We start from the raw sequence: 20,945 nt of genomic DNA, 5'->3' as shown, positions 1-20,945 counted from the left end.
AAGCAGTTATTGTGCATGTGACTTAACTTGATAGTTTCTTGTAAGAGATTGCAAGTAGAACAATGAACATTTTTATATATGAACATGGGTCATGTATTACATTTTAATATAAAGCTTAACATGTAAAAACATTTACATATGAAATGCCAGTGATTGTGAAACTCATTCCAGGCAGACTATTGCTTTCATGCATAAACCAATGGTTTGTTGCCACACTGGATAGGTGCAGCCCTTGCTCAAGGGCACAGCATTTCAGTCAGCTCGGGGATTCGAACCAGCAACCGTTCACTTACTGGCCTGACATGCTAACCACTAGGCTACCTGCCACCCTATTAGTGAGAATCAAATTGTTGCATGTGGATAGCTGGAACATATGGACATTGAGCTGGCAGGTGACCGATAAGTCACTCAAAATGACCTAAGGCAGTTCATGGGGGACTCATCAACAGGAACCACCAACTTATGACATTGCTTTCTAGAACCTCTTCAATTGGCCTGTGACTTTAGTCAAGCACCCAGAGTAATGTAAACTTTCTCTATTGTATGGTACTATACAAGCAAATGGGCCTCCATTGGTTGCTGATTCAGACACGACATTCATCCAAATTACTATCAAGGCCATTTTAAAATCCACAGATCCTAGTGTCAGGACTTCTGCATGGGCTGCCACTATATAGAGGGAATCACTGGAGCCAGACTGGGTCTCTCTGGGAGGCTGGGTTTTGTGCAGGCTGTGAAGCTGACACGGATGTCTCGGGGGTACAAGCCCTGCAGGACCCCATCCGTGACGATGTCCGGCAGATCTGTTGGAATAGATTAAAAGTTCAATACCATGGTTGCTGACTAGATTAGTTGCACGCCATATGTGGATAGCTGATACCGCCTATCCTGGCATTGTGAGACCTGGCAGGCAACTCCAATGTGGATTCGGCTATTTCAGCCACACCCGTTGCCAACAGGTGTATGAAAAAAAAATCAAGCACACAGCCATGCAATCTCCATAGACAAACATTGGTAGAAGAATCAACTGTACTGAAGAGCTCAGTGATTTTAAATGTGGCACCGTCAAGTCCCAACAAGTCAATGTCAAATTTCTGCCCTGCTAGAGCTGCCTCGGTCAACTAAGTGCTGTTATTGCGAAATGGAAACGTATAGGAGCAACAACGGCTCACCCGCAAAGTGGTAGGCCACACAAGCTCAGAACGGGACCGCCGAGTGTGTAAAAATCGTCTGTCCTCGGTTGCAACACTCACTGAAAGCAACGTCAGCATAATAGCCGTTCGTCGGGAGCTTCATAAAATGGGATTCCATGGCTGAGCAGCCGCACACAAGCCTAAGATCATTATGCGTAATGCCAAGCATGGAGATGGAGTGGTGTAAAGCGTGCCGCCATTGCACTCTGGAGCGATGAATCACGCTTCACTATCTGGTAGTCCAAGTAACGAATCTGGGTTTGGTGGATGGCAGGTGAACGCTACTTGCCCAAATGCATAGTGCCAACTAAAGTTTAGTGGAGGAGAAATAATGGACTGGGGCTGTTTTTCATGGTTCGGGGTAGGCTCCTTAGTTACAGTGAAGGTAAAGTTTAACGCTACAGCACATGATATTCTAGATGATTCTGTGCTTCCAACTTTGTAGCAGCAGTTTGGGGAAGGCTCTTTCCTGTTTCAGCATGACAATGCCCCGGTGCACAAAGCGAGGTCCAAAAAGAACTGGTTTGTTGAGATTGGTGTGATAGAACTTGACTGGCCTGTACAGAGCCCTGACCTCAACCGCATTGAACACCTTTGGGGTGAATTGGAACGCCTGCTGCGAGCCAGGCCTAATCGCTCAACATCAGTGACCAACCTCCCTAATGCTTGTGGCTGAATGGAAGTAAGTCCCCGCAATGTTCCAACATCAAGTGGAAGCCTTCCCAGAAGAGGAGGCTGTTATAGCAGCAAAGGGGGAGACCAACTCCATATTAATACCCATGATTTTGGAATGAGATGTTCGACGAGCAGCAGGTGTCCACATACTTCTATCCATATACTGTATTTGATCTGGAACACGACCAATAACTAAAACATCAACAAAAATACTAAAGTACAGGCCATTTAGCAGAGAAAGCTTTCAGCAAGCTCTTTAAAAAGGGAGACCATCCTGAGGAAACATTAACAGTGAGCTGGATGTTACTGGCAATGATGGTAGAAAGTGTGGTGATCTCAAAAGGAGGAGATAGGCTCTCAGCCAAGGGTGGGCAGTTCTAAATATACAGTATAGGTCCATTATAATTTCTACTTACTCTCTACCTAGTTTTAGACACTCAAGTGTAAGCCCCCCCCCCCCCTTTTAATCGTCTGGGTGGTCTAAGGATCTCCAACAGCCATACGACAATGCGGAAGCCTGCCGTACCTGAGGGGGACTCCAGGAGATAGGGGTCACGACAGAATCCCACCACACGCTGATGCTGCAGCTGACAGCTGAGGGACAAGAGACCACTGGGTGAGTCGAAGAGCTGAATGAGCAAAATGTTAATACAATATAGATGTGTGCGTTGCAATATGGAGCGTAACCGTTTGCAGATTTCAGCATTCTAAATTGAGATTATACATGTACTTTTCTTATGCATAAATTAAATTTGCATATTTTTGTATGGCATTTACACTTGCCCTCTGCTCTGCATGCCCAAACCCTCATAAGCTAGTAGACCTTCTCACTTTGCCCCCCCCCCCCCCCCCCGCCAATCCACCAGGACAACTGACTCAACAAATCAAGGGCTTGCTGGTGAGTTGGCAAGATGAGTCACATGTGCTAGTGTTAGAATAGATCATAGTGGAACTTCAGAGGGTCCCGAGCCCGAGAATAAACCAGAGGACCGGTTCGGAAACCAAACTACAGGGGGACATGTACTGTATGGCACACAGGCAGAATACACATGGCTGTTCACAAGATAAAAGGGAAACTCACCCATATCCCTGAGGGTCACTATCATCAAATGATCTGAAATGATGAGGAAACCACTGTTTTTATTACAGCCTATTATTTGCCCATGTTAAACAATATGCACAGAGTATACCAAACATTAGGAACACCTTCCTAATATTGAGTTGCGCTCCCAGCCTCAATTTGTCGGGTCATGAACTCTACAAGGTGTCTAAAGCGTTCCACAGGGATGCTGGCCCATGTTGGCTCCAATGTGTCACACAGTTGTGTCAAGTTGTCTGGATGTCCTTTCAGTGGTGGACCATTCTTGATAGACACAGGAAACTGTTGAGCGTGAAAAACCTGGCAGTGTTGAAGTTCTTGACACAAACCGGTGCGCCTGGCACCTACTACCATACCCCGTTCAAAAACTCTTGTATCTTTTGTCTTGCCCATTCACCCTCTGAAAAAGGCACACACACAATCCATGTCTCAATTGTCTCAAGGCTTTACAAAAAATCCTTCTTTAACCTGTCTCCTCCCCTTCATCTACACTGATTGAAGTGGATTTAACACGACATCAATAAGGGATCATAGCTTTGAACTGGTCAGTCTCATGTAAAGAGCAGGTGTTCTTAATGTTTTGTACATTGGCTACATATAACATGACTGAATTCAACAGAAAGTCTCTACATTTTCAATTGCAAAACACTGCAGCGCATAAGGTGCCTTGAGAAAGTATTCCCAACCCTTGAAGTTTTCCACATTTTGTTGTTATAAAGTGAGATTAGAGTTAATTGTATTTTTTTTGTCAACTACATACACAAAATACTCTGTCAAAGTGAAAGACAAACTATTTTTAAAAAATGTGTATTATTTTGGAAAATAAAATGCTAATATATCTTGATTAGATAAGTATTCAACCCTGAGGCAATACAAGTTAGAATCACCTTTGGCAGCGATTACAGCTGTGAATCTTTCTGGCTAAGTTTCGAAGAGCTTTGCACACCTGGATTTTACAATATTTGCACATTATTCTTTTCAAAATTCTTCAAGCTCGGTCAAGTTGGTTGTTGATCCTTGCTAGACAGCCATGTTCAAGTCATACTATAGACTTAAGCAGATTTAAGTAAAAATGGTATCTAGGCCACTCAGGAACATTCAATGTCGTCTTTGTAAGCAACTCCAGTGTATATTTGGCCTTGTGTTTTAAGTAATTGTTCTGCTGAAAGGTGAATTTGTCTCCCAGTATCTGATGGGAAGCAGACAAACAAGTTCCTCTAGGATTTTGCCTATGCTTAGCTTTATTCCATTTCTTTTTATCCTAAAAAAAACTCCCTAGTCCTTGATGTTGATAAGCATACCCATATGATGATGCAGATACCACCATGCTTGAAAATATGTGTTGGATTTCCCCCTAGACAAAAAGTGAATTTCTTTGCCACATTTTTTACAGTATTACATTAGTGCCATATTGCAAAAAGGATGCATGTTTTGGAATATTTTTATTCTGTACAGGCTTCTTTCTTTTCACTCTTTCAATTAGGTTAGTATTAGTCATTAAACTCTTAACTGGTTTAAAGTCACCATTGGCCACATGGGGAAATCTCTGAGCGGTTTCCTTCCTCAGAGTTAGGAAGGACGCTTGTATCTTTGATACACTATCCTATAAGTGTAATTAACAACTTCCCCATGCTCAAAGGGACATTCAATAGGTGTCCTTCTTTGCAAACCATTGGAAAACCTCCCTGGTCGTTGTGGTTGAATCTGTGTTTGAAATTCACTGCTCGACTGAGGGACCTTACAGATGTGTGGGGTACAGAGATGGCGTAGTCATTTAAAAAACATGTTAAAACACTATTATTGCACACAGAGTCCATGCAACTTGTGACTTATTTAGGCTTGCCATAACAAAAAGGGTTGAATACTTATTTTATTTTTGATTATTTTGTTCATTTATTTGTAAACATTTCTAAAAACATAATTCCATTTTGACATGGGGTATAGTGTGTAGATCATTGACACAAAACAAATCAAAGGGTGTAAATATTTTGAAGGCACTGTATACCTCAGATATCATAAAATCTTGACCGACATCAGATTCTCCTTTCCTAGCCACACACACGTCATATTCAATATACTTCTTTTTCTGTCTGATAACTTTACTGAAGTGAACCTGATGTGAGAAGCTGGTTGAAGTGAGGGGACAGAGGCAGGCAGGCAGGTACATACTCAAGGCTGCTTATTTTGTTCCCAGAGTGGAAATGTTTCACATGCAGGAAGTCCAGCAGCACCTGAGGGACTTCTTCATACTGGTAAATTATATCCTACAGAGAGGGGCCAGTAGAAAATACAAAAAAAAATGGTTTTGATCACACACACACAGTCTAAAAATTGGATTAGTAACTGTTATTGAAAATGTCAACTATCCCAGGCTGCAATCCAGCGGGGCTACTGCAAGCACCATACGGAACACAGTCCCTCAGTCCCTCAGTCATACCTAAATATTTTATGTCAATTCCTACCCGAATATAGTTTCAAAGTCCTAATATGGCACGTACAATATATCAATTCATTACATTTCATACGTGAATGTGGTAACTGAACATGGTATGTAATTAATATATGTAGTCCTCCTAACGGAATAAAGTAAATATGGTAACACTTCCCTTGACACCCGGCGTCATAACATGTCATGACAGCTGAAATAACTTGTTAGAACACTGTCATGACATCTATTTAGACCTGTTTGTGACATATATTGCAATATTTTATGGCTGGTTATGACCCCTACATAAGAGTGTCAGAACCCACAAAACCCACCACACAAGGCAAAACATTCCATTTCACCACAGCCTACTTGTTAATTAACAGTATATTTATGTTCTATAAAATGTTCAGAAATTGACCATATTAAAACATCATTGTAAACGGAGCACAAATTTCAGGAGCAGGACGAGACAGCGTCTTTTTGACTGATGACTGACATAAGGGCATGTACGTGATAGGCCTATCTGGCTTAAATGATTTTGACGGTCATAATACTTCTCGACGGGGGGGGTCATAAAGTTTATTTTCTTAGTCCAAGTAAAGTGGCACAGGACGGTCATAATGCTTCACGATAGTGTCAACGTGTATTTTCTGCAAGTTACTTAAAATATGCTGGGAAAAAGAAAAAAAAAACATGACCGTAAACAGAATTCATTACAACAAAGGACTTAAGAAACAAACTTTCAAAACGAAAGGAAACTTCTTGGCTGGGAAAAAAACACATTGGAATAAATGTGGGTTTTGACAATCTTATGTGGGTGTCATAACCAGCCATAAAATAACGCAATATATGTCACAACTTGTTTAAATATATTGGCCATGACAGTGTCATGACCATATTATGACACGTTATGTCAGCTGTTATGACGTTGGGTGTCAAGTAAAGTGTTACATGTATTTACGCTATTCTACCTGAATGTAGTCCTCCAGCTGCTGCCTCCTCTGCTCAAGAGGCTTGGTTCTCAGATGGGTGCTCCTCTTGCTGGGGAAGTCTGGGGGATGCAGAATCTTCTTCAGCTATGGAGGCAGGAGGAAACTGTAAATTACATTACGGGGATGGGCCTGTAATGGCTTAATGTCCGTCATGCATGCAACAACAACTAAGCCCGTTGCATTGCGACCATCATTTGCATGTTTCAAGCAGGGAAATGTAAGCATATTTGTAGAGCAGTTAGCCATTGGTTTGTATGGCAACAGAGTAGAGTATACGGTGTAAAAATATAGTTTTAAAATCATTCAGATACGGTATAATTCTGGTGTCAAGTAAGGGGAGGCAGAGAGTCAGCAATTGTTTTACCTTTCTGTGAAGGGTCTGGAATTCACTGTGTCTTCTGAGCACAAAGTGTTTCCTTCCATTGAACAATATCTCAACTCTGAAGAGCTAGAAAAGAGCAGAGCATAGTTTTGCGCTATTACACTGGTTTTCTGGAAAGGAATATCAAGAGAATTGTTTGCTTGTCATCGGACACAAACATTTATGTACAAAAGGTAAGTCTTTCCATTCACATAAGAGTTTGCCTTTCTAAAAGGTAGTTAGTTCTACACAAACTAGATGGGACTTGACGTTCTCCAATCATGCCCGAGTTTCGTGTCCAGTGTAATGCAGTCAGATATCCAGCAGGGGAAGGAAGAGGCCTGTTGGCAATAAATAACAGCTTTTGCTTGAGAATTGGACAAGGTGTGCATCCCAATATCTCCTTTTTCCTGCAGTGTGAACTCGTCCACACAAATGGTTGGGGCGGACATAGGCTTGTGGGAGTTCCCACCATATTTCTTATACTAGTAATTTCCTTTCAAAATCAGTGAAGGGGTCAAATGCAGTCTTGGGAAGCAGGAGAGACAATTGGGACATTACCCAGGAGCACTTGCCTAGACCTGACCAGTCAACAGACAGGGCAAACAACTAGATGTACAGAAATCGCTTCGCCTTTTTCGTGGTTGCTAAAATTCTAATTTAAGTTTGTGGCAAAACACGCAAAGTGTAGTGTATAGAATAATTGTATCATCTAAACCGATGTGAAATATATTTTCAAATACCAAAAATAGAGTATTTTCAGCATTTTGAAGCTGGTGTACAAAATTGAAAGTATAAAAGGGGGAAAAAATTAACTTATGAACAGAATGCATAGACAATTCGCACATAGAACATATCTACCGATGAGAATCACAGATCTCTCTCTCAAATTTCTATGTGCATTTGGTCGGGTCGACAAAAAAAAAGTTACATATTACAGCTTTACGTGGTCAAAAACAACTCAGCTATACATGTATTACTGCTCACAAGAAAAGCAACACAGATATCCTAGAATGACCATAACCCTAGGTAAAAAGGACAACCTGTGGAAATGTTCTTTCTTAAAGGCATTCTATAGCTTGCTGAATGGGATGACACATCTGCTACAGTGCACCTGCACATCCTTAGCAATCAGTCATTTGGAGGACAGATAACTGGCAGAATGCAGCCAAAGGACAGGAGTTGCAGGATCAGTATTGTTTTTATAGCCCAAGTGCACTGTCCACATTTTTTTATGCTTGGAAAATACCACTGATAGTACACAAATGATTGTAGGCTGCTTTCTTGTACATTACAACAAATCAAACAAGGGCAGCAATGAAATGCTTCCTTTTCCAGTGAAGCTCCAGTGTGTGCCGTGGTAGTTAATAAGAAGGCTTATTAATGACAAGTACAAGTACAAAAATCCTTTGGTCTTCCCCGCTTTCTAAAATGAAAAAAAAAAAACAGGGACATCTTCTCCAAATTGGTCTGAAACCAAGTTAACAATAATACATAAATAGCCACTGACATAAAAGAGAGCGGGATAGACTTTCACAAATATGAATAGAAGGGACTCTGTGTAAACATGACAAGGTGTGGTGAACAATGAATGACAAAAAATTCTAGCCTACATTTCCAGCAAGCTATTATCTAAATATTCCTTTGAAGTTGTTGACTTAAAGGTGGAGCTTCAGGACATGCTGTTTAGAATCCAGTATTCAGGGTCATGTTCATAAGGGCATGCAGCAGAAAACAATCCAGGTAGACCCTCCCCATTTGAGTCTGTTTCCTTATATTTAGTGCCAAATGAACATGACCCAGGACAGAGAGTCATCCTGACATGGGGATTAGCCGAGTCATGCAGTTGATCCACACTTTTTTTTTTTGGTCACGTTAAATATAGCTGACTGGCTACATTCAGGCTATTATTAAAGGCCCATGCCCCCCTTTCCACCTAAACTCCTCTCTCAGGGGTTGATCCAGAGTGATTGCTACAAGGACGATGTTACCACCCTATAACTGATTTAAAGCTACATTTTAAAATCTATGAACTAGTCTACAACCATCCAACACAATAAAACAAATAAACTGTTATTAAAGAGTTGACCTTTTTGGTATTTATTTTTGACCTAAAAATACATATGGTCCTTAATTATTCGCAACTGGCTGAGCACTCGCTCTGTTACTTCGAAAGAGGGCTGACCCTAAATCAGCAGTGACTCGAGCGGTCAGCCTAGTACAGTACTTAACTCCTCTCTCAGCGAACAGTCATTTTGACTGTCTGTAGCTGTGTAGCTTGGTCCCAGATGTGTCTGTGCCGTCTTGCCATGTACCATCTCTGGCAAGAGAGCACAGACCGATCTGGTACCAGGCTAGCTGTTCAAAGAAGGCACATGGCCTCCATATTCCTGGGTTGCCCAGGCGACTCGCGACCCAGTGGACCGATGGGGCTGGAGCCATGTCATCACATACCAATGATGGTCCGAAACAGATGACCCTCAATCCATGGATGAATGAGCTCTCAGAGCAGGAGGGCTGTGGCCATTATCCAGGCAGCCACTGGATCTAACATGGATCCTCACGAGCAGAATAATCATCCATCCTTGACTAATTATCATACTGGTAAAATCATTATAAATTATTTTTATAGAGTTACCATACTCTGCAATCAGTGCCCACTGCCCAGAGTATATATTTGAGTAGAGGTCGACCGATTAATCAGAATGGCCGATTAATTAGGGCCGATTTCAAGTTTTCATAACAATCAGAAATCAGTATTTTTGGACGCCGATTTTGCAGACTTTATTTAACGAGGCAAGTCACTTAAGAACACATTCTTATTTTCAATGACGGCCTAGGAACGGTGGGTTAACTGCCTTGTTCAGGGGCAGAAGAACGACAGATTTTTACCTTGTCAGCTCAGGGATTCAATCTTGCAACCTTACAGTTAACTAGTCCAACGCTCTAACCACCTGCCAAACGAGGAGCCCGCCTGTTACGCGAATGCAGTAAGAAGCCAAGGTATGTTGCTAGCTAGCATTAAACCTATCTTATAAAAAACAGTCAATCAATCATAATCACTAGTTATAACTACATATGGTTGAAGATATTACTAGTTTATCTAGCGTGTCCTGCGTTGCATATAAATCGATGATTCGCGAAAAAGGACTGTCGTTGCTCCAACATGTACCTAACCATAAACATCAATGCCTTTCTTAAAATCAATACACAGAAGTATACATTTTTAAACCTGCATATTTAACTAAAAGAAAGGTTAGCAAGCAATATTAACCAGGTAAAATTGTGTCACTTCTCTTGCGTTCAATGCACGCAGAGTCAGGGTATATGTAACAGTTTGGGCCGCCTGGCTCTTTGCAAACTAATTTGCCAGAATTTTACGGAATTATGACATAACATTGAAGGTTGTGCAATGTAACAGCAATATTTAGACTTAGGGATGCCATCCGTTAGATAAAAAATGTAACGGTTCCGTATTTCACTGAAAGAATAAACATTTTGTTTTCGAAATGATAGTTTCCGGATTCGACCATATTAATGACCTAAGGCTCGTATTTCTGTGTGTTATTATGTTATAATTAAGTCTATGATTTGATAGAGCAGACTGACTGAGCGATGGTTGGCACCAGCAGGCTCATAAGCATCCATTCAAACAGCACTTTTGTGCGTTTTGCCAGCAGCTCTTCGCAATGCTTCAAGCTTTGCGCTGTTTATGACTTCAAGCCTTTCAACTCCCGAGATTAGGCTGGTGTAACCAATGTGAAATGGCTAGCTAGTTAGCAGGGTGCACGCTAATAGCGTTTCAATCGTCACTCGCTCTGAGACTTGGAGTAGTTGTTCCCCTTGCTCTGCATGGGTAACGCTGCTTCGAGGGTGGCTGTTGTCGATGTGTTCCTGGTTCGAGCCCAGGTAGCGGCGAGGAGATGGATGGAAGCTATATTGTTACTATAAGAACATCCAATAGTCAAAGGTATATGAAATACAAATTGTATAGAGAGAAATAGTCCTATAATTCCTATATTAACTACAACCTAAAACTTCTTACCTGGGAATATTGAAGATTCATGTTAAAAAGGAACCACCAGCTTTCATATGTTCTCATGTTCTGAGCAAGGAACTTAAAACGTTAGCTTTCTTACATGGCACATATTGCACTTTTACTTTCTTCTCCAACACTTTGTTTTTGCATTATTTATTTGAGGATAAATTGATTTTATTGATGTATTATATTAAGCTTAAACAAGTGTTCATTCAGTATTGTTGTAATTGTCATTACTACAAATACATTTTTTTTTTTTTTTAAAGTCAGATTAATCGGTATCTGCTTTTTTGGGGGGTCCTCCAATAATCGGTATCGGCGTTGAGAAATCATAATCGGTCGACCTCTACATTTGAGATGTTACAAGATTACTGTTTACATAATACACGATTATTACCCGGACGATACAGACTTTTGACCATCACCAAAACTGTGATTAATGGTTATTTAGTGACAAAGATATGTGACTGACTGTTCATGAGCTTTAAAAGTAACCAATTCCTCTCAATGACACACAAATGTCCCTTTCCTGAAGTTGCTGTTCTTCCCTTTATGGCGGAACTCACTGGTTTAGTCAGTTCCACAAAGTCAAGTATCACAATGAACAACAAGTACCTGCTTCTGCTCAATGTTCAGCCTGCTTAACTAACCTGCAAAGTCAGTCTCAAACCTCAGCGCCTATTTCATATGAAATAACTCCCCCAGCCTACGCATGCACACCTTGTGCTTCTTCATTCGTTTACCAAATTACTGTTCAGGACAAGAAGCACATAATCTAACTGATTGAGTTACATCTGCCCAAAAAGGTACTTCCTGTCAAAGAAAAGAGTCTTTGTCTGCTCACTCGAGACTGGTAAACAAGTAAAAAAAAAAAAAAAAAAACAGCTCATCCACTTTTGATGCTTTAACTCGTTAATTTCAATTAACAAAATGTCACTATATGTTCCCCATGCAATTATATGTCTACAGATGAGCTGATGGTACATTCACTCAGTCCGTGGGGATTTATGAGAGTACAGAGATTGTCATCAGAAAGACCATTTTTCCATATCGGGTCTCTTTGTTCTTGAAGCCATACAGCCGGTTTACAGACAGAACTCCAGATATCCTCTCTTTCTCGCCATCCCGTCAATGGTCACCCTTCCATCACAGAGCTTTCATTGTTGCAGGTGTGCAGATAGGGCTAGATATTTCCACCTGCAAACCCCTGGCATAGAGGGGCCTGATGCCCCCTCCTTACATAACACAGCAGAAGGCTCAGGGTGGAACACGCAGCACCCCAAATCAGACAGTTAACAGACAAGCTAAACCCTTTTCACACTACTCAGCCGAGCTCATCCAATGTTTGCTGAACTGGCCTGGATACGCATGCACCATACTAGCTTGAACCCTGTTTGAAAGGGCAATGTACTGTATGTGCATAGAAAATATACAAGCCAGCACAGAATAGTTTGGGTCGGCATGTTGGCGTGAAAGGGATATGAGTGGACCACTTCTTGAACCCCACTCTATTTCAAGAAATGGATAATTGACTATGCCCCTCTGCTTGTTTAAAAGAAGACTGGCAACAGCTATATTATCAGACTAGCTAAGGGTCAGCTCAGCTCACTTTTAGCTTCCCAAGCAATATTAGTCTCATGCTGGAAAGGAGTAAACAATGTGAAGAGAACATATCCAAGCCTGCACAGAAAGTGCTGTTCAGGTTGGCACAATAGTGTGAACACACACCAAAAGCTCAAGAGTGACTCGAAGCAGAATTATGTGTCAGTCAAAAATGACTTCAGTCTTACTTGTGTTGATCATGGAGGCAGGCAAGTTAGTCATCCTGTTAAGACTACAGCTGCTGTGGGATGTGTAACGTGAACCCATTTTTCAACTGGGTCATGGGTTTGATTCCAGCCGTGGCAACCAATAAGGAAAAGTATACAATTACTGCTTTGGATAAAAGTATCTGCTAAATGGCATACAATGAGTGTACAAAACATATAGAACACCTTCCTAATATCGAGTAGCACCCCCTCTTTTGCCCTCAGAACAGCCTCAATTCGTTGGGGAATGGACTCTACAAGGTGTCGAACGAGTTCCACAGGGATGTGTGCCCATGTTGACTCCAATGCTTCCCACAGTTGTGTCAAGTTGGCTGGATGTCACTTGGGTGGTGGACCACTCTTGATACACACAGGAAAATGTTGAGCATTGCAGTTCTTGACACAAACCGTTGCGCCTGGAACCTACTACCATACCCCGTTCAAAGGCACTTCAATACTTTGTCTTGCCCATTCACCCGCTGAACGGCACACACACAATCCATGTCTGAAGGCTTAAAAATCCTTCTTCAACCCGCCTCCTCCCCTTCAGCTACACTGATTGAAGTGGATTTAACAAGTGACATCTAACTTGGATTTAACAAGTGGGATCATAGCTTTCACCTCATCCATCTATTTCATGGAAAGAGCAGGCGCTCATAATGTTCTGTATTCTTTGTGTATATTGGCAACATATAACGTGACTGAATTTACTGGCTCAAAGTTCAGAGACTTGGGCAAAGGGTTTCCTTTAGCTTGTTTTTAGATCTTTTCACATCAGATATTTTTAAGAAAAAAATACCAGAATTGGGCTGCCTGTGTAGATGCAACCCAACAAGTAGACAGCTCTCAAGCCAACAAGCAGACAGCTCTCAAGCCAACAAGCAGACAGCTCTCAAGCCAACAAGCAGACAGCTCTCAAGCCAACAAGCAGACAGCTCTCAAGCCAACAAGCAGACAGCTCTCAAGCCAACAAGCAGACAGCTCTCAAGCCAACAAGTAGACAGCTCTCAAGCCAACAAGTAGACAGCTCTCAAGCCAACAAGTAGACAGCTCTCAAGCCAACAAGTAGACAGCTCTCAAGCCAACAAGTAGACAGCTCTCAAGCCAACAAGTAGACAGCTCTCAAGCCAACAAGTAGACAGCTCTCAAGCCAACAAGTAGACAGCTCTCAAGCCAACAAGCAGACAGCTCTCAAGCCAACAAGCAGACAGCTCTCAAGCCAACAAGCAGACAGCTCTCAAGCCAACAAGCAGACAGCTCTCAAGCCAACAAGTAGACAGCTCTCAAGCCAACAAGTAGACAGCTCTCAAGCCAACAAGCAGACAGCTCTCAAGCCAACAAGCAGACAGCTCTCAAGCCAACAAGTAGACAGCTCTCAAGCCAACAAGTAGACAGCTCTCAACCCAACAAGCAGACAGCTCTCAAGCCAACAAGTAGACAGCTCTCAAGCCAACAAGTAGACAGCTCTCAAGCCAACAAGCAGACAGCTCTCAAGCCAACAAGCAGACAGCTCTCAAGCCAACAAGCAGACAGCTCTCAAGCCAACAAGCAGACAGCTCTCAAGCCAACAGCTCTCAACCAAAACCGGTGGTAAATGACGTCAGACATTGTTTGGGGGTTTTCACTGTCAAAAACAAAAAACGTCTTGCCCAAGTCCATGAACTTTGTGCCAGTATATTCAGTCATGTTATGTATATCCTATATAAGCCATTTAGCGGATTATTTTATCCAAAGCGATCAGAATTGGGCTGCCTATGTAAATGCAGACAAAAAGTGCACTCAAGTCCCCAGTGCTAGGTAGGTGCAAAAAGTGCTGTCAACACCAACTTTTCTACTGGCAAATGTCATTCCGGCAGCTAGGTGTAGTCAGTGGTGTAAAGTAACTAAGTACAAATACTTTGAAGTACCATTTAAGTATCTGTACTTGACTATTTATATTTTTTATTCCACTACATTCCTAAAGAAAAATGTTGTTTTTACTCCCATACATTTTCCCTGACACCCAAAAGTACCCGTTACATTTTGAATGCTTAGCAGGACAGAAACATTGTCAAATTCACACACTTATCAATAGAACACGTAAAATCGACAGAAGAACAACGGAGGAGAGATTCATCAAGGAAAACTGAAAACAAACTAGGTTTCCCTTTTTATCTGTGGATTAATTGTCAGAGTAGAGAAGCCACGATTGTGTGCGACTCAAAATGGGTTAAAATTCTACAAAGTTTCAGCAAATAAATTACCATATGCATTTGAGCTAAAATAACAACAAAATATTTTTCTCCCAAGTCAAATTAGCAAGCTAGCTAAATGTCCATGAATGTTTTGAGTGTGTTTTGACTAGAGGTCGACCAATTATGATTTTTCAACACCGATACCGATTATTAGAGGACCAAAAAAAATAGCCGATACCAATTAATTAATATGTATATATAATAATGACAATTACAACAATACTGAATTAACACTTATGTTAACTTAATATAATACATAAATAAAATCTATTTAGTCTCAAATAAATAATGAAACCTGTTGAATTTGGTTTAAATAATGCAAAAACACAGTGTTGGAGAAGTGCAATACGTGCCATGTAAAAAAGCTAGCGTTTAAGTTCCTTGCTCAGAACATGAGAACATATGAAAGCTTCTGGTTCAATATTCCCAGTTCTTCAATATTCCCAGTTAAGAAGTTTTAGCTTGTAGTTATTAAAGGAATTATGACACGTCTACTATTTCTCTCTATACCATTTGTATTTCATATACCTTTGGCTATTGGATGTTCTTACAGGCACTTTAGTATTGCCAGCCTAATCTCGAGAATTGATAGGCTTGAAGTCATAAACAGCGCTGTGATTCAAGCATTGCTAAGAGCTGCTGGCAAACGCAGTAAAGTGCTGTTTGAATGAATGCTTACGAGCTTGCTGCTGCCTACCGCTCAGTCAGACTGCTGTATTAAATCATAGACTTAATTATAAAAAACACAGAAATATGAGCCTTAGGTCATTAATATGGTAAAATAATTCAGAAAACAAAACGTTTATTCTTTCAGTGAAATAAGGAACCTTTCTGTATTTCATCAAACGGGTGTCAACCCTAAGTCTAAGTGCTTCAATGTTATGTCATAATTATGTAAAATTCTGGCAAATTAGTTCACAACGAGCCAGGCGGCCCAAACTGTTGCATATACCCTGACTCTGCTTGCACTGAATGCAAGAGAAGTGACAATTTCCCTAGTTAATATTGCCTGCTAACATTAATTTTTTAAAACTGAACATGCAGGTAAAACATTTTATACTTCTGTGTATTGATTTTAAGAAAGGCATTGATGTTTATGGTTAGGTACATTTGTGCAACGATTGTGCTTTTTTCGCTAATGTACTTCCGTTAAATCATCACCCGTTTGGAGAAGTTGAAGTAGGCTGTGATTCGATGATAAATTAACAGGCACCGCATTGTTATATGCAACGCAGGACAAGCTAGTTAACCTAGTAATATCATCAACCATGTGTAGTTAACTAGTGATTATGTGAAGATTGATTGTTTTTTTATAAGTTAAGTTTAATGCTAGCTAGCAACTTACCTTGGCTCCTTGCAACCACAAGGTCCACACGTAACAGGTGGTCAGCCTGCCATGCAGTTTCCTCGTGGATTGCAATGTAATCGGCCATAATCGCTGTCCAAAAGGGCTGATTACCGATTGTTATGAAAACTTGAAATCGGACCCAATTACAAATGGGCCATGCCAATTAATCGGCCAACCTCTAGTTTTGACATTAATTAATATAGTTGGTTTTGGTATTTTAACCTGCGTGTCATGAACGCGTCTGGAGAGCATAGACAAAATCAACATGCGCACAATGACTCACGAGCAGAGCCAGTTGTCAGCATGTGATCTGGCGGACTCACTAAACAAATTACTTGTAAATTGTGTTGGTGTGTGCCCCTGGCAGTGGCGATTTTAGCATGTAAATCTTGGTGTGGCAAACTAAAAAATGTTTTTTTGATGGATGCCAGCAAAGACACTACATAACACTAAACAATACATTAATTGCACTATAACAGTGACAAGCAGTGCCCAAACTGTTAGGGCCTATGTGACACGTATTAATGCCAAAATAACATGCAAAACAGGCAAGCCCCCCCCCCCCCCCCCCCCCCCAAAAAAAAAAAAACACAGTTATAAAGATTTGGGGCTCAGCCCCACCTGCCCTAAATGATGGGTCACTGGCCCCTGGCAATCCGTAATTTCAAAAACGAATTCATGCTGTCTGTCTACTTAACAAGGAATGTAAAATGATTCATATCATGTATTGTTGATACTTACGTATATTTAAAACGAAATACATTTTGAATTCTACTCAAGTTCTATTTTACTGGGTGACTTTCGCTTGAGTCGTTTTCTATTAAGGCATCTTTACTTTTATTCAAGTATGACGATTGGGTACTATTTCCACCACTGAGTGTAGCCTGTGTTTATGGCAACTGTCCTCTAAAAAAGATTGGGTGCTTGGCTTCCTTTTGTTTGGCATGCAAACTGCAATACTTCTGTGTTGATGTGTCTCTTTTTCAAATGAGGCTCATGGCTTTCAAATGATATTTTAAGGGAAAGTGGGAGAAAGCTGCCACAGACAACTGAAGCTTTTCACAATTGTGTAATACAGGACACAAGGGCACCAATGATTCACAAAATGATAGAAATTATATAATAAACGCTATATAAATCTATGGAATAGGTGCCCTTCTAGCTTGCCTGGTGCAAAGGAATGGCGCGGCAGCCGGCACGAACTGCAAACCAGGACCAGTGGAATATCGCCTATCCAAGCAGTAAAAAAATTACTTTAAAAATCTTATATGTCCAACAAAATATGCATGACAAGTTGTTGGAAAACATAAGAGAATGCCTTAAAATAAGTTTTGAACCTTACTGTACCACACATATCCAGATACTTTTTAAGCCTACAACAGTTTACCTTTCTCAATTTCCCCGACTCGTCTACCTCTCGCTCCAGCGACGGAATCGATACCTCAATCATAGGGGAATCTTCAGCCATTCATCGGACTTTTCTGAGCGCAAACTGTCCAATTGCCTTCCTACTGAGTGGTGCTGCGGCTTTTCTGTATTCAATCTTTAACAATGTCCCCTTCTAAACATTCGGGGGAAATCCAGGTAAGAGAACATAAAGCGATAATGGCCAACGTGACAATATCAACTCGGTTACCGTAAATTCAGGGCAACGTTTGAGACACTCTCCAATGCTCCTCCCACAAAGTATTTGGAGAATCTGTGCACCCCATCTAAAATGCCCTACGTTAAAAGAAAAAAAAACGACATCCTTGTGTTGATTCAAATGTTTCGTGTTACACAGGGCATTAATTCAATAGCCATAATGCCAAAACAACATTAATTTACATGGTGTTCGGGAATAAATGGTTTGACAGATTACATATAGCTTCGTCTCTTGATGAGGTAGGGCTATTCTGCTTTTGTAAGAAAGACAATAATGAAAGCTTCGGACTATGAAGTTCTATTTGGAATAAAAAAATAAATAAATGAGTTGGTCACATATAATTGATGTTTAGATGGTTCTTCATCCGTCTGTGAAGTTAGATTTCAAAAATATATTTTTGAACTATAAAGTTCTATCTGCATAAACCCATTTGAACATGGCACTATATTACTATAAGGTTATATTTGCAATCCAATCACCAGCCTAAACAAATACAGATGCAAATACAAATACAGACGTCTTTGCCAATAGAGTACTACAGTATGAGTCATAATACCCATTAAACCTAGTGCTCAAACAAGGAAATGGTTCCAATAGTGTTCCACCATTCATTTTTTCCCATAGGGTATTTTAGAAACACTTCAAATAAGGTCTGTGTTTTGTGTAGGATTACACTGGAATGACGTTTTGATAACCATGTAAATCACTCTTAATAATATATTCACCAATATTTACCCCCGAAATGAAATGCTAATTTGGCTATCATAAAGAACTAACAATGCCGTGATGATGAAACTGCCGAATCGAGGCAAAGGTAAGAATCTCTGGATTAACTATCTAATGTTAGATAAATGTAGTAATGAACAAAATGGCTGCATTTCTTTAAGTGGACAATTTTGTGAACGGTCTTGTGCAAGTTAGCATAGGTGTCAGAAAGCGATGACTCTCAGGAGTTTACAGGGAGTTTGTAGTCTTGCATGATGTCTACGTTGAGGCTAATTAGCATTTTCTAATCTGAGCATAAATAGAGCCAAATATATTGATAAATCACCTTGTCCGAGAGATTTACACAGCCGTTATTTTAAGTGTTTCTAAAATCCCCTAAGGGAAAATAAATGGTGAAAAAACGATTGGAGCCATTTCCCTCTTTGACCGCTAGGTTTTATGGTTATGACACCTCCATTGCGGTGCTCTATGGTCTAGGCTAGTCGGTCATCACTGCCACAAAGTCATAAACCCTGCCTATTTCTACAATTTATTTTCTTATAGATGCACTATGCAGAAATCACTCATGACTCATAATGGAAGGCACATTTTTTTAAAACAACACTTTTAAAAATCTTAGTGTATGATGTTGGATCGTCGTTCAGAGATGACAGTAATTAGTCTTAATTTCTTAATGTATGTAGATAAAACCTCATGGCTGAACCCAGATTGACATTTCAGAGCCTTAAGGTTCTATCTGCAATTGCACCCCCCTAAATTATTATTATTTTTTTTACAAATGTCTCAGGAGTTTGATACTCTGCACTTTAGGTACCTTTAAGACCTTAATAGGTTATTAAAGAGAAATTCACTACAAATCAGGTCTGAGATTTTCCCAAGGTCATTTCATAGGCTACACACACACACACTTTCTAATGTGAAACAATATACTTATTATTGAGGATTGTGGCTATAACATGGTTACCTGACCAAACACGAATTTGCATATTTACACAAGTCCATTGACAATTTTTTCTATGTATAGAAAATGATAAATGAGAATCACATGGTGTGACATGATATCCTGTGACTTCCTATTTCATGTATTCCTCTGCTGACTTGGGCTTATTCAATCCAAGCAGGAAATAATGCTCACATAAGCAACTCTGAGGAACAGGGCATTGTGCTGCGCTATACACTTGGTTAACCAGAAAAAAACAGAAGGCTAGAGTACAGTAGGAACAAAGATAACATTAGCTGTATGCACACAACTACTGCAGTAGAAGTCACAGCATCAGCAAACTAAAAAAACAGCACAAAAATAAAGTTAGTCTCAGCTATGTGGTCATTGGCCATGTGAGGCTGGGCTTTGTATAATGGACAATCTGATCTGTTTGGAGCTTCTGAAAACACACACTAATTCAAATAATATATTCTAAAAGGCTTTATTTCACCAGAGTTCTGAGAAAAGTTGTCCTTGAGGTGACAGTGGCTGTAAAAATACATTAAGTTAAAGATAAACAAGGCAAGGTTCCCGTAAAAAGATTTACAGTGAAGAACTTGGACTATAAACCCACAAGTCATTGTTGGGAAATAATTTACCCTCAGCTTTTGTAAGACATTTTACCTACCAAGGTCTTGTTTAGACTTGACCTGAAGTGAGTAAAGGGAAAGTTGGAGGAAAGGTATTTCTCCACCTGAATAGTCAGCTAGCTTGGGCTGCTCCGTCAACAACCTCAGGGGGTTTCTGTATGTGCATAACCCTAAACCTAATGTGATGTTGGCAGATGAGTTGCAAAGATAGACCAACATCAACAAAACTACTCCTACAGTAAGTCAAGTTTTAGCAATTCAACTTAAAAGCAAAGGACATTGAGGCTAAAGAGGAGCTTATAAAAGGAATGTGACTAAAAACATAAGCAACAGTGAAAGTGTGAGGGCTTCAAACCAAGGATCAGTTCCCTACTAGTGTCTCAGAGTAGGGTGTGTGAGCCTGAGGGCAATATAATAGCTTTATACACATCCTCTAATAGGTTAAAAGGCCCAGTGCAGTCAAAAACGTGATTTTACTTTGTTTTATATACACGGGAGTGTACAAAACATTAGGAATATGAGACTGAAATCTATGATCCCTTATTGATGTCACCTGTTGAGCTGTCAGTTGTAGTAGAGATGTTCTGTTGAGGAGGCAAGAAAGAGGTTTCGATGTGGACAAGTGGAATATTTTCACAAGGAGTCATTTAATTGGTTTTCAGAGGAGAAATGGAAGAAGAGGTTGAAGAGTGAGGGAGGCAGAGCTTGAGTCTTTATCTGTTGAGGATGGCGGAAAAGAGGGAGGTGTGTCGAAGAAGATTGGTGTCAAGTGCAAACAGAGTGAGGGGTACGCCAGACTGAGTTCTGGAGGTGAAATGGAAGTGA

The 20,945-nt window shown here is 40.5% G+C and overlaps 1 protein-coding gene across 2 annotated transcripts in view; it reads right to left on the bottom strand.

Annotated features, from left to right (window-relative positions):
• Positions 1-65: 65 nt before the first annotated feature.
• Positions 66-20,945, bottom strand: part of snx22 (sorting nexin 22) — a 23,223-nt gene continuing 2,343 nt past the window's right edge. The window contains exons 1-7 of one of the 2 annotated variants that reach the window (XM_021565156.2): positions 17,565-17,878; positions 6,752-6,835; positions 6,367-6,471; positions 5,137-5,231; positions 2,950-2,982; positions 2,395-2,462; positions 66-803 (exon numbers count right to left, since the gene is read on the bottom strand). In XM_021565156.2, coding sequence (XP_021420831.1) covers positions 670-803; positions 2,395-2,462; positions 2,950-2,982; positions 5,137-5,231; positions 6,367-6,471; positions 6,752-6,835; positions 17,565-17,645 — 600 coding nt within the window. In that variant the 5' untranslated portion in view covers positions 17,646-17,878 and the 3' untranslated portion in view covers positions 66-669. Of the gene's footprint in view, positions 804-2,394; positions 2,463-2,949; positions 2,983-5,136; positions 5,232-6,366; positions 6,472-6,751; positions 6,836-17,564; positions 17,879-20,945 lie in introns of those variants that run through there. The other variant, XM_036950532.1, reaches the window with a different exon arrangement.

Source organism: Oncorhynchus mykiss, chromosome 2, assembly GCF_013265735.2.
Source record: "Oncorhynchus mykiss isolate Arlee chromosome 2, USDA_OmykA_1.1, whole genome shotgun sequence".
NCBI classification, from domain to species: domain Eukaryota; kingdom Metazoa; phylum Chordata; class Actinopteri; order Salmoniformes; family Salmonidae; genus Oncorhynchus; species Oncorhynchus mykiss.
Note: the sequence above shows the minus strand (reverse complement) of the source record. Positions and strands in the feature narration are given on the sequence as shown.